The sequence below is a fragment of the Diachasmimorpha longicaudata genome, chromosome 20 (assembly GCF_034640455.1).
Source record: "Diachasmimorpha longicaudata isolate KC_UGA_2023 chromosome 20, iyDiaLong2, whole genome shotgun sequence".
In the NCBI taxonomy this organism is placed as follows: domain Eukaryota; kingdom Metazoa; phylum Arthropoda; class Insecta; order Hymenoptera; family Braconidae; genus Diachasmimorpha; species Diachasmimorpha longicaudata.
This window is the reverse complement of record NC_087244.1, coordinates 70207-84418: the sequence shown is the minus strand read 5'-3', so window position 1 is coordinate 84418 and position 14212 is coordinate 70207. Positions and strand designations below refer to the sequence as shown.

General features: G+C 48.5%; 2 protein-coding genes across 2 annotated transcripts; both read right to left on the bottom strand.

The window, feature by feature from the left end:
- Window positions 1-10515: 10515 nt before the first annotated feature.
- Window positions 10516-11769, bottom strand: LOC135171559 (uncharacterized). The gene has a single exon (XM_064138186.1). It carries the CDS (start codon window positions 11767-11769, stop codon window positions 10516-10518), a length of 1254 nt encoding a protein of 417 aa, XP_063994256.1.
- Window positions 11770-12531: 762 nt separating this feature from the next.
- Window positions 12532-13544, bottom strand: LOC135171557 (uncharacterized). The gene is made up of 3 exons (XM_064138185.1): window positions 13064-13544; window positions 12771-13020; window positions 12532-12691 (listed from the first exon to the last, which is right to left on the bottom strand). The coding sequence occupies exons 1-3, from the start codon at window positions 13542-13544 to the stop codon at window positions 12532-12534; spliced, it is 891 nt and encodes a 296-aa protein (XP_063994255.1).
- Window positions 13545-14212: the final 668 nt, after the last annotated feature.

Below are 14212 nucleotides of genomic sequence, written 5' to 3'. Positions count from 1 at the left end.
AGCTCGCTGTACATAGGCCATTAGATTTGTGACCATGACAGCTGCCGTGAGCTCCAGCCGTGGAATGGTCATCTTCTTGAGGGGAGCCACCTTGGTTTTGGCACAAACCAAGTTGACGTTGACTCCCGATGATGCTGACCAGGATCGAAGATGGACCGATGCACCCATTGCCAGGGTCGCTGCGTCCGCAAATCCGTGAAGTTGTATTTTCTTTCCCGCTGAAAGATGTAGCCATCGTGGTATTGATAGGCTGCTCAGCCGTTGAATTTCCTCCCTGAAACTTCTCCACCGTTTAGTGTATGTCATTGGTATTTGCTCGTCCCAGTCGAGTTTGAGCAGCCACAATTCTTGAATAGATATTTTTGCCGTGATGGTGACCGGTGCTATTAGTCCCAAAGGATCATAAATTTGCGCAATCTCGGACAGGATTACGCGTTTGGTGATGGTGTCTCCGCTGAAGTTTCTTGCCTTGAAGTGGAAAGTGTCTGTCTGAGGCTGCCAGCAGAGGCCCAGCACTTTCACTGATGATTCCCCGAATTCGATAGTTGGAACTGATTCCGCCGATATTCCGAGTTGTCCGAGTGTTCGTGGCGCGTTGCTGCACCATTTCTGCAGTGGCATGCCGCCCGCCATGCAGAGTCCGATTAGATCCTTGATTATTGCTTCCAATTCCTCTTCGGTTTCTGCACCTCCGTAGATATCGTCAACGTATCGCCCCCGTGCGAACGTTGATAAAGCCAAAGGAAATCGATGACCTTCATCGATTGCCAGCTGCTTCAGCACCCGAAGAGACAGCCAAGGTGCACAGCTGGTCCCGTAAGTGACCGTTGTTAACCGATATTCGATGATCTGGCCGTCGTCGTCCTTCCAGAAGATTCGTTGATAGTCCCAATCATCCTGATGGACGCGAATCTGGCGGAACATTTTCTCGATGTCCGCTCCGAAGACCAATCGATGCCGACGAAGCCAGATGAGGACGTCAGAGCACTCCGTTTGAAGTTTTGGTCCTGAATGAAGGATATCATTCAGTGACACTCCCGTAGAGCTTCTGTGTGAAGCGTCGAATACGACGCTTAGTTTGGTCGTCGTGCTATCCGGTCTCAGCACTCCGTGATGAGGCAAGTAATATGCCAGCCGTGTCTCTGACGTCGATGGTGCCCGTTGCATGTGATCCAAGGCCTCATACTCCTTAATGAATTTCCGGTATAGTGTATGAGCCTGTGGATCTGCCGCCAATCGCCTGTTGAGCTTCTGTAAGCGAATCCGAGCCGTCGATGCTGTATCCCCGAGGACGGCAGGCGATGATTTAAACGGTAGACGTACTGTATACCGTCCCGTTGCGTCTCTTCTATGAGTTTCCACAAAATGCTGCTCGCATTCTGCATCAGTCTTACTCATTACCGTTGATGGGTTGTCCGGTATTTCTTCCTGCGTCCAGAACTTCTTTAAGCAGTCCAATAATTGTTGGTTGATGGTCCGTGTGGTCACCCTCAGTGACCGCTTCTTAGCGCAGCCTGTACAGCAGACTGGCCCCGACACTACCCAGCCAAAGGATGTCTGCTGGGCTATGAGACCTGTTCCGTTGTATCTCATAATTCCGTCCGTGATAATTTTTCCGTAGTAATCAGCTCCGATGATTATGTCAATAGCCCCAGGTTGCAGGAATGTCCGATCCGCCAAATTGAGTTTCCAAAGTTCCTGGGGAGTCCGTATGTCACAGGCAAATGGTGGGATCTTTGCCGTGAGCTTGCTCATGATGTGAGCCTCCAAGTTGAGCAACGCAGTAGAATTGTGTCTCGGTTGTAAGTCGAATGACACAACCCCACGCGTGCTTCCCGAGGAAGTTTCTCCGATGCCGACAATTGATAGTGATGAGGACCTCCGTTTCAATTGTAGTTGATTGACCAAGCGCTCAGATACCAATGACACTTCTGAGCCTTGGTTGATGAGGATCCTTGCTGGTCTTGAGTATCCGTGGTGGTTCAGGGCAATAACCCTTGCCGTTGCCAGGACGACCAGTTGATTTCCCTGCTGACAGCTCTGTTGAGCTTCCAATACGTTGCATGTGTCCACCTGATTGACCGACTGCGGTTCCGAATGATATTGATCCCCGTGGTGATTGTCCGGTTGCTTCTCCGAGTGTGGTTCCTCTTCACGAGGCATGGCTTCTTCATGGGATTTCTGTCCGAATTGATTTTCCGCCGAATGTTGATGATCACCCGAATATTGCTTCTTTGCCGATAGATTCTCCGAATGATGGTACACTTCCGAGTTATAAGATTCCCCGAGATGAATCTGAGAGGTCGTCGACCTCTTCTCCGATGGTGATGCGCCGTGTTGCTGGTCCTGGCGTGATGCTGGTCCCGGTTGTTCGTTGACAGGAACCGCCTTGATGCTCGCTCCGGTTCCGGTTCCCGTGATGTTTCCTGTCAACGTACACAGCGGTTAAGGTAGCCGATATTTATTATAGTGAATAATAAAGAGCTACTCAACCGCTTGTGCTAGGCTCCGATGATGTGCTGGCCTTTGTTGAGGTTTCCGGCGTATCGTGCCTCCTCTCATGAATGAGAGTGTGGTGCAACCCGTTGCAATGCCGACACCTCCTGGTGCTTTTGCATTTTGTTGCCCGATGAGGCCCCAAGCAATTGTAGCACAGTCCGTCGTCTACGAGGAACTGCCTCTTTTGAACGGCATTCATGCCGAAGAACTTGGCACACTCCGGTCCAATCCAGTGTGGCCCTCCGCAGGCCACACATGCCGTCCTTTTGCTCGAGGTTCCCTTAACCTCTGATGATGGTCCCGATGACGTTCCGTGATGGACCTTTGCTGACTGTTTCGGCCGTTCCGAAGTCAGCTTTTCCCCTTCCCTCTCGATATTTTCCCAGGCCATTGCTCGGGCCCTGAGAAACTCGAGGAAAGTCTCCAGCTGCGGGGGATCTGTGGAGTCTCCCAGCTTCAGCTCCCAGTCCTGGCTGGAGTTCCGATCAAGAGACCTCCTGATAAGGTGACAGATCATGATGTCCCACCATTCTGTCGGTGCCCCGAGGTTCTTGAGTGCCGTGAGCGATTCCGTAACCGCGTCGATTACTTGAAGGAGGCTCTTTGATGATAGCTCCTTCACGTCCTTTAATTTCAACAGCCGATTTAAATGAGCTGCCATAATCAGTCGTGGGTTCTCGTACCGGGCTACGAGCTTCTTCCAGGCTGTCTCATAGTGGGCAGCTCCCGTCCCGATGTTGGTGATGAGCTCTGCCGCCGATCCCTTTAGTGCCTTCCTTAGCCGTATCATCTTGTCCATATCCGAGTAGCCGGCCTGGCTGTGGACAAGTGATACGTAGGCGTCGTGGAAGTTTCTCCACTCCGAGTAGGTGCCGTGGAACTCCGGCACCTGTAATCTTTCCAGATGGCTGGCTGAGGATCCCTGTTGATTTCCCGATCCGCGTTGTGGGAGACTGGCCGCTCTGCGGCCTAGCTCATCCATCGCCTTCCGATAGATCCTGTCCGCCTGGGCGAACATATCTTCGGCGAAGTAAGGGTGGTCCATTACTTCTTCGCCTGATTCCTCAATCAGCTTCTCGTGGTAGGCCGAGAATTTGGACCACGTGTCCCCTCCCACGATCCGATTTGATTGGAGCTCATCATAGCGAAGGGCTCCTGCCTCTTCGCTCCGTAGTCTTTCCGTGATCTCCCGCAGGGATCTCATCCGAGTTAGTTGGATCCTGATCCGGTTTTCCACACTACTGGGCCAAGGTGTGATAGACCTACTAGTCTTGGTAACCGGCTCCGATACCAGTTCCTTGGAGGAGGCCTCTTCCGATGCGTTGCCGGGAATTTCCGTTGTGGGATCCTCCGAAATTCCCATCGATGCGAGAATCCGGTCATTCTCCTCCATCATCGTGGTCCATAATTGGGAGGGATCTCGTTCCATTATTACTGATGAGTGTCCCTTTAAATTGTAATTTAAATTTAGTAAATTTGGACCCAACTAACTATGTATCCCTTATTTGATGGGTGGCGCATGCGTTGACACGGGATGTATAGATGCTGATGGTTGACTTACCGATTGGTTGGTAAGTATTTACCGACTGTTGTTAATATACCGCCGATGTGTTACCGACCGCTCCGTCGATCGATAACGCGCTCGATGCCGAGTTGAGCGCCCGATGTGGTCGACCTTGGTACCTCTCGGGGAATCCGATGTAAACAAAGCCCGCTGCTATTGTTCCGTGCGTAATCCTTTGAGGAATTTGGCCGATGTCCTCGCCGAGTCCGTGGGTTCTATTAAGTGGGCCCCGTAGATTACCGCGTGGCCGGCGTCCTTTATCCCACGTAGAATTCCCACGATGATTTTTCCGATGCACTTCACACACTTCACTCCCGAATCCGGCTCGAAGGACCAATGTTTATTTTATTGTGAGGTTCCGGGATGATTTGGGCCGGATGGGATGGTGGGTGAGGAAGTTCCGGTGATGTAGAATAATTTGGCACTGGGTGTGATGAATGTCCGATTTATTTCCCTTTAAATAATTATACACAGTGTGCACTCCGAGGTGTTAAAACTATTCTTTAATTAATAGTGGACTGTATTTTCCGCCATGTTGGTTTGCCGATCTAACCCCGTTGGTTATCCGATGGTAGCCAATAATTCCCCGGTGGAATTCCCGTAAGACACACCGTATGTCTTATCCGAATGCTAGATGATGGCGTACTGACCATCGTAACGATCCCGAGATCGATCGTGACCTCTCGTTACGATGGTCAAGGGTGATTGGCCGAGGTCGTCCGGTTGGTCATCCTGAATTGACCGCGGGATTTTGAACAGTATGTTTTGGACTTTTTAAAAAATTTTATACTGACGTTTAAACATAATTTTCTAATCTATTTGAAATCATCGTGTTTTTAGGTATGCTCTCATCAATAAATTCTGTGAGGCTCTGTGGAAGCCCAATAACTCTGCATATTGTCCAGTTCGTGCCAAGGAATTGCATCCTCTGGATCGTGAGTCACCCATGAAACTTCATGTACAACCCTGTACATTGATAAACCAGAAGAAATTATTAGTACATTATCTACAAGATTCATACCCGAGGAGGACACGCCCCGATAACGATCCACTATCCTTTGTACCAAATAGTGTGGTATTCTTGAAGACAACTAGTGCACCCTGGACACGAGTTATCAGTAAGAAAACTAGCCATCATTATTACTTCAATTCTATGACGAATGAAAATTTTTATGCTAATCGTCGACCAGAATCAGCTTGTGCTAGCTTCCTCGAGACATTTGTCACTCGAGTGCAGTGGCATTGGCCGGGGGATTCATCTCTGTCAATTAATTATATATACCATAATGTAAAACAGAAGTGCCCTGTTTATCTATCGGAAGATTAGTGACATAGATTCATCAATACTTAGGAAGAATTAATTTTATAATTTCTCATTGAGGTATTTATTGCGTGGTCAGGAAGAACTTATATATTTCTTATTTAGCAAAATTCTCCATAAAAAACATTGTTCATTTTCCTGATGATCCCATAAATACTTAATATTGTAAAATAGTAATTAGTTTAGTTTCTAGTATTGATACAATATTATTGGCTTATTATTGTACATAATTAGTAGTCAGTAAGTGGGAAAAATTGATTAATTCATAAAAATTCATTGATAAAATTATTCATTTCTAGTCATGTAGAAAAATATTAAATATTTCGATAAAGTTCACTCAACTTTTGTATAATTCGAAGAACATTTGATTGAAGTTGACATCACACACTGAAAATTAAAATACAAAATGAATGAACAATTAATTGTCCTAAAAAATATATTGATGGATTTTTCTACTAAAATTTTCATAAAATTTCTTCAATGAAATCTGTGAATGAAAACTTCAATTTTTGGCAATCATTACCAGTTCTCCACGAGCTGGTCATAATCGACTGAAACTCTAGATATTTTTGCCATGAATGTAAATACTGCACATTTATACAGGGTGTCCCAGAATTGCACGTCCAAACTTTAAACTTAAGTTGGGGGTGAAATTATGGATCGAAAAGTCCTGAGCAACTTTTTGATCAGATGCACCCTCTTCACGTTATTGAGGGTTGAAGTTGGACGAATCAGGGGCGTGGAATACCCAGTCGCACGTCGGTGAGAAAAACATGCGAGTGTAGTGGTGTCCCCACCATACCGTACTACTCTCCTGCGGCGTCAGAAAGAGATGACTGGTGGCGGTGGGTAAGAGGAAGGGGAGGGAAATAAAAAAAATGAACACCCGCCCGCTACATAATAGTAGATTATGACATGAGGACGATAGGTGGAGGATTGTGAGAAGTGTGAAGTTTGCAGCACGAGGCGTGACAAGTCGCAGTCGAGGCGAGCCGGCGGCTTCGCCCCCCCCCCCCCAGCGAAAAACAGAAATAGACTTAATTAAAAAAAAATTATTCTTCAGAAAAATAGATGAACAATATCAACTAAAGAAAACGAATCTTAACGTTTTCCTTAGATTCTATTGTCCATGGTTGTGTTCATCGAAAGAAGAAATCATACGATTGCAAAATTTATTCACCAAAAAACATTTTATAATTTGTATCAATTTAATTTTATAATAATAAAGCACTTATTAATCTTTTGGTATTTCGATTAAGATGAAAAGTGAAAAACAGAAATAGGCTTAATTTAAAAAAAATTATTCTTTAGAAAAATACATAAACAAGATACATTAAAGAAAACCAATCTTAATCGAAATACTAAAAGATCAATAATGCTTTAATATTATGAAACATTTTCATGGACAATTTTCTTTGTCAGAGGTAGTAAATATGCTAACATTTGAGCAACCTGAGAAATGGAGTTTTAGGGTTACCTTTGTATTGCTATCGCCCATCGGTCGTGTCACTCCGAAGTTACGACAGTCTCCGTTAGAGGCGTTTAGCGGAGGGTAGGTAAGCACCGATACTCCTAGAAAGCAGTACCTAGACTCCTAGGAGCTGTAATGGTGTCGGTGGAGTCCGGTCCTATAATAGCTAACCTATCGTCCTCAAACCAGGCAGATAGGTACCGCGTTCCGCGCCTGAGTAACGAAAAAATTATTTACTCCTCCCCTAATTAATGCTAAGGGATGAAACTAAGGGCATTCGATGGAGGCATAAATTCCCCATCGATTGAGGCCCATTCCATCGCTTAATCTAATCGAAAAGGATAAAAAAACAACGTTCAAAGTTACAGCGCTGGAAAAAAAAACCCGGCGATTTAATTTTGTAAAGCCCTGTTAGCCCTGAAAAATCAGTTTCTTCTCCCCTAATTAAGGCCAAGGGATAAAACCAAGGGCATTCGATAGAGGAACAATTTCCCCATCGATTGAGGCCCATTTCATCCCTTAATCAAATCGAAAAAGAGAAAAAACCGGCGCTGAAAATTACAGCATTGGAAAAAAAAACCGGCGATTTAATTTTCTTAAGCCCCATTGGCCCTGAAAAATCAGTTTCTTCTCCCGTAATTAATGCTCAGGGACGAAACCAAGGGCATTCGATGTAGAAATAAATTCCCCATCAAGTAAGGCCCATTTCATCCCGCACACTGATGGAAAAAAAATAAAAAACAGCGTTAAAATTTACATGAATTTTCCATCAATTGACAATTATTTCATCCTCTATTTATTTCAAAGAAAAAAAAGCTATCAAAATGATGGTGGTGATGAAATATTCACCAATTAAAAATGATTGCACATTCACAATCTGATTTCAGCGGTTCTCGAAATTTCCTTCGTTCTGCATTTGATGGCCCTGAAAAGGGCCGTTTCTTGGTGGCCCTGAAAGGGCCGATTCGTGGATTGTTCTAAAAAGAACATTTTTTGAAAATTCATCACAGGAGGTGTTCGAATCTTCTGCCGTTTTCCTGCAGACACATCCTCGCCCTACTGAGAACTTCCATGCGGACTCTTTGCAGCATCTCAGGGGTTATGAGAGCTGCGCTCGCGTGGATAGGTGCCGCCAGCATCTCACGATTCTCCAACTCCACCGAGTAAACTTTTTCCTTGAGGAAGCCCCAGAGGAAAAAGTCGAGCGGAGTCAAGTCCGCGGATCTGCAGAGGGTCGTGGAAGGAAATGGAAATAAGCTATTGGAAAAAGGATTGATTGAAAGGATTCGGAGATAGGATAATTATTACCGTGGAGGCCAGGGTACAGGACCACCTCGTCCCATCCACTGATCTGGGAAGCAATCATTCAGTCACTCCCTCACAGCAAGAGTACCGTGAGCAGGAGCACCGTCATGCTGAACCCAGACCAGTCTGCCAGCAGGACCATCCCCCACCACGTGAGGGATATTCTCCTTGAGGAACGCGAGATAGTTTCCTCCCTGAGAATTTGTTATGGATGAGATGATGATGAAGGTGATGGAAAGGGGTGAGAAAAGGAGAAAGGAAAAGGAAACTAACGTCAAGGATATCCGGAAGGAGCCGCAGATGCACTTCGTCACCGCAAATCCCTCCCCAGATGTTCAGGCGGTCCCAGCGATACTGGAATCCTCTTGTCTGGGAAACCTTAGGATTTTCAACTGCCCAATGATGTTCGTTGTGGTAGTTAACAACTCCCTCCCTGGTGAATGATGACTCATCCGTCCGGAGGATGTGGTAGAGGAAGTCAGGGTTGACTCGATCCTGATCGATCACGAATCGACACCACTGAACCCAAGCTTCCTCGTCTCCCGGTAAAAGCTCATGAACCGGCGTAAAATGGAACGGGTGCAGGTGCTCCCTCTGTAGCACTCTGTCGACGGCAGACTTGTTCCAGTCCATCTGCCGAGCCACGACTCTGACGCTGGCACGAGGATCATTCTCGAACCGTTCGAGTATGGCTTCCTCTCGTGCACTGCACCAACGTTCCTGAGTCGTCCTCCGTGATGAGCAGGTGTCAAACGACCCTCCTCCCTTGCACGATTATGCACTCCGATAAAAACTCTATGATCCGGGTGGCGACGGTTGGGAAAATCGCGAGCGTACGCCTCTGCCGCGAGACGCCCGTTCCCCCCACATAACCCGTAATAGAAATGAATATCTGCATCCTCAACGTTCGAAAACTCCATCGCAAATAAATCTCGCGGTGAGATTTCGAGCGCGTGCAGGGTAGGGTGGTGGGAGAAACAATAACACGCGGAGAAAACAGTCGCAATCGTCTAGACGATTGCGACTGTTCGATGAGGTTTTCTCTTTCAGCGAAGGAGAAAAACAACGATGAATCGCTGATGATTTATTCCTCCATCGAATGCCCTTAGTTTCATCCCTTGGCATTAATTAAGGGGGGAGTAAATAATTTTTTCGTTACTCAGGCGCGGAAAGCGGTACCTATCCGCCTGGTTTGAGGACGATAGGTTAGCTATTATAGGATGGGACTCCACCGACATACATTACAGCTCCTAGGAGTCTAGGTACTGCTATCTAGGAGTATCGGTGCTTACCTACCCTCCGCTAAACGCCTCTAATGGAGACTGTCGTAACTTCGCAGTGACACGACCGATGGGCGATAGCAATACAAAGATAACCCTAAATCTCCATTTCTCAGGTTGCTCAAATGTTAGCATATTTACTACCTCTGACAAAGAAAATTGTCCATAAAAATGTTTCATAATATTAAAGCATTATTAATCTTTTACTATTTCGATGAAGATTCGTTTTCTTTAATTTATCTTGTTTATGTATTTTTTCAAAGAATAATTTTTTTTTAATTAAGCCTATTTCTGTTTTTCACTTTTCATCTTAATCGAAATGCCAAAAGATTAATAAGTGCTTTAATATTGAAAAATTTTCTAAAATTAAATTGATACAAATTATAAAATGTTTTTTGGTGAATAAATTTTTGCAATCGTATGATTTCTTCTTTCGATGAACACAACCATGGACAATAGAACCTAAGGAAAACGTTAAGATTCGTTTTCGTTCGTTGATATTGTTTATGTATTTTTCTAAAGAATAATTTTTTGTTAATTAAGTCTATTTCTGTTTTTCGCTGGGGGGGGGGGCGAAGCCTCCGGCTCGCCTGGACTGCGACTTGTCACGCCTCGTGCTGCAAACTTCACACTTCTCACAATCCTCCACCTATCGTCCTCATGTCATAATCTACTATTATGTAGCGGGCGGGTGTTCATTTTTTTTATTTCCCTCCCCTTCCTCTTACCCGCCGCCGCCAGTCATCTCTTTCTGCCGCCGCAAGGGAGTAGTACGGTATGGTGGGGACACCACTACACTCGCATGTTTTCCTGATCGACGTGCGACTGGGCATTCCACGCCCCTGATTCGTCCAACTTCAACCCTCAATAACTTGAAGAGGGTGCATCTGATCAAAAAGTCGCTCAGGACTTTTCGATCCAGAATTTCACCCCCAACTTAAGTTGAAAGTTTGGACGTGCAATTCTGGGACACCCTGTATAATGGGATCACTTATCACTTATCATCCCTAGACGGTCCAAGTCAGAGGTGTAATCAGCCTCACGGCCATTTTACACCCTGCCCTTAGGCAGCCGTCTAGTCGACGGTGTCGAGTATCTGTGCCCTACGAGGAAACTCATAGAGCCCCTTGATCCCGTCCCTGTCGACGCATATATCTGTGCATGCAGACTCAAAAACATCCCACCGGACTTCATCGAGCCCGCTGCATCTTGTGCATAGGTGAAGAGGATCTTCCTCCGTCAACCCGCATCTTTTGCATAGGGGGTCAATCCCCTTGCCTATCCTTGATAAATGCAGAGCCAGGGGCCAGTGTCCAGTGATGAGCCCCACTATAGCGCGGAGCTTAGCCCTGTTTAGGCCCAACAAAGTCTCTGCAATCTTCCTATGGGGTTTTTCTAGGAAGGATTTCGTGTGCCTGGTACCCGTCTCCGAGTCCCATCTCTCCACAATCCTCCTATCCCCACGCTCCTTGACCAGGTCCTTCACAAAATCGATGTGCACGCCTACGTGCTCCACCTCTCCCTGAAAGGCCCTGTTGCTACCGTTCTTTGCTAACTCATCGGCTTTCTCATTGCCTTTGATGCCAGCGTGGCCCGGAATCCAAGCCACCTCAAGCCGATTATTTACGGCAATGTCCTCCATCAGCTCAACGCATTCACCCACTAACTTAGAGCAACACTCATACCTGAGTATTGCCCTGAGCGCGCGCCTGCTGTCTGAGTAGATGAAGATCTTTTTGCCCCTGTCCCCTCTCTCCAGGATCATCCTGGCGCAGGTCCTTAGGGTAGCCAGTTCAGTCTGGAGCACGGTTGCGTGCGATTCCAGCCCAATGGTCCTCGCTATTGCGGGCCCCTCTGACCAGACCCCCGCTCCTGCCCGGCCGCTCACCCGTGATCCGTCCGTGTACCAGACTAGACCGCGGGGCGGCGCCCAGTCCGCGTCCTTTCCTGATGGGGTTTCCCCCCACCCAAGGTTGACAGAGAACTTCCTGCGAATGTGCCATCTGGGTCTGCAGGCGTCAGCACCGCGCGACAGTAGCCCCTCCAGCTCACCGTCCGCGCGGAGGACACTAGCGTGCCCATTCCTGGCTCCCCTCCAAGTTCCCTGTAGCCGCAATCTTGCGGCCGCTTTTATCGCCTCCTCCCTTATAATTAGTTGTGGAGGTTGCATAAAGAGCAGGGCCTCCAACGCTGAGCTCGGGGTCGTTCTGAGAGCCCCTCTTATGCCCAGCATCGCAAGCCTGCCTATTCTGTCCACCGGTTTCCTGTGGCAGGCCTTGTTCAAGGCTGTCCACCACACTGCGGCTGCGTATGTTAGCTGTGGGGTCATAATGGCCGACTAGATCCACTTGACCATCCTCGGCCTTAGACCCCATGTGCTTCTGAACATTTGCCTGCACGCCCAGTATGTCATAGTGACCTTGCTAGTCTGCATGGCGATATGCTTTTTCCGTCTGAGCTTCCTGTGGAGCCAAATCCCTAGGTATTTGACCTCCCCCGAGAATTCCAGCATTGTGTTATAAATGGAGGGAGCTTTAACAGCACCCCTCCTTCTGCATGTAAAGTGCACCATCTCCGTTTTGCCTGGATTTACACTTAGGCCCTTCGATGTGCACCAGTGCTGAACATACTCCAGCGCCTTCTGCATTTTGCTATGTAGCGTGCTCGCGTTCCTGCTAGTTACCAGCAGTGCCACATCATCTGCGTATGCGACTGTCCTTACCCCCAGTTCCTCGAGTCCAGTGAGGAGGCCGTCAACAACGAGGAGCCAAAGCAGAGGAGAGATAACCCCCCCCTGCGGGCAGCCCCGCCCTACCGTAGCCCTTACCTCACTGTCCCCAAGGGTGGAGTGGACAACCCTTGTTCGGAGCATGGCGGCTATCCATTTGATGACCGATTTCTCGATCCCAAAAGCTGCCGCAGCTTTCTCCATCGTAGCAAAGGAAGTATTGTCGAAGGCCCCTTCGATGTCTATGTAGACACCAAGGGTGTCCTACCCCCTTTCCTTTGCATTTTCTATTGTGCCCACCAAGTGGTGCAGGGCAGTCTCAGTTGATCTGCCAGCTTGGTAGGCATGTTGTGAGGAGCATATCTAGTTAGTCCTCAGTACCCCCTCCTTAATATGCCTGTCGACCAGCCTCTCCAGCGTCTTCAACAAGAAGGAGCTCAGGCTGATTGGTCTGTAGGCCTTCGCGTTGTCGTAGCTGCATTTACCCGGTTTGGGGATAAAGACAACCCTGACTTCCCGCCACCTGCCAGGCACGTAGCCCAATGCTAGGCAGGCCCTAAATGCTGGTATCGGTCTGCGCATCCGGACCCGAACTCTTGTACATTTCGAAGGAGTCTACCGCCCACCGCAGCCTGTCCAACGTTACTATTCTTGCGGCTAGCTCCCAATCGGGATCGCCGCTTCCTGTTCGCTTCCAGTCCACTTCCGGGCACTCTCCAGGATGCTCTATAGTAGAGTCCGGACACTGCGCGCGAACCAGATGCTCCAGGACCTCTCGCGGTTCTGCGATGGTCTCTCCGCTTGTCAGCGTGATTTCACCCAGCCTTTGTGCAGGGCCCCCCCGAGAAGACCCTGTGAAGCCTGGAGATGCCCGAGAGCGCCTCCAGTTCCTAACAGTATGTCCTCCAGGTGAGCTCCTTTGATCGTTTTATGAGCCTCTTGTACTCCCTCTGCACATTTCTGTACAGAGTCCAGTCTTCGGCTCTCTTCGATTTGTGCGCTCCGTTCCCGAGTCTCCTGGACTGGCTTCTCAGCCTGTCCAACTCACGACTCCAACAAGGCACTTTGTTTCCTTCCCTGCATCGTCTAGCCGGGCATGCCATCTTGAAGGACTCGGTTAGGGCAACGTGGACTCTTTGCACCTCGTCCTCCAACCTGTCCTCCCTGCAGGGCCTTACGCGTCGTACCCCGAGCCTTTCCTTCAAGTTCCTCTCAAAGGAGTCCCAGTCGGTGGCCCTTGGGTTTCTGCGCAGGCGGTCCTGCTGCGATTTGGCACAGCCCTTAATACTAAATCTGATGCGTCGATGGTCGGCGAGTGTGTCCTCTCGGTCCACCCTCCAGTCCCTGCATCGCTCCGCCAGCCGGCGGGTGCACATGGTTACGTCAATGATACATTGACAGCGAGAGGTGACAAACGTGGGCCTCGAGCCCCTATTTAGGATCTCCAGGTCCACGTCTGCCATAAATTCCAGAAGAGCAGTGCCCCTGTCATTACATCTTTCACTGCCCCACACCACGTTCTGCGCGTTTGCGTCACAACCTATGATGAGTGGCAGCTTTTTGGATCAGCAGTGATTCACCAGATCACGCAGTTCTTTGGTAGGTGGAGGTGTCGGCGCGTCATGTGGGAAGTAAGCCGAGCAGAACACGATGGCCTCCGCACCGGCCTCCCCCCGAAGTCTCACGACAACCGCCACCAAGTCTCTGTGGCAGAAGTTGGCCATTCCCCTGGCTCCGCACGCTCTTTTGACAGCAATGCAGGCTCTGGGGCCCAGGTCGCCCCGAGCATAGAATAGCTCCACCTCGCCTCCAGATAGGCCTATTACTGAGCCTCCGTGTTGCCAGGGCTCTTGCATAAGGCATATGTCTGTGTGCTCTACTGTAAGACTGCGACTCAGCAGGGCAGTCGCAGCCTTGCAGTGTTGCAAGTTAATCTGGGAGCAGTGGACTAACAGTGAGCCTAAGCCGTCTCCCTGTATCTTGCCCTCTGCTCCATCTCCCCTCGCCCTCCTGGCCATTGGTGGGCCGTTAGGCAGGGTCGCCT

Coding starts and splice junctions, on each gene's coding strand:
- LOC135171559 (XM_064138186.1), bottom strand. CDS start 11,769: ATGACCCCACAGCTAACATACGCAGCCGCAGTGTGGTGGACAGCCTTG.
- LOC135171557 (XM_064138185.1), bottom strand. CDS start 13,544: ATGTGCACCCGCCGGCTGGCGGAGCGATGCAGGGACTGGAGGGTGGAC. Junction 13,021..13,063: donor GCTCACCTGGAGGACATACT/GTTAGGAACTGG, acceptor CAGGCTTCACAG/GGTCTTCTCGGGGGGGCCCT. Junction 12,692..12,770: donor GCGGTAGACTCCTTCGAAAT/GTACAAGAGTTC, acceptor CGTGCCTGGCAG/GTGGCGGGAAGTCAGGGTTG.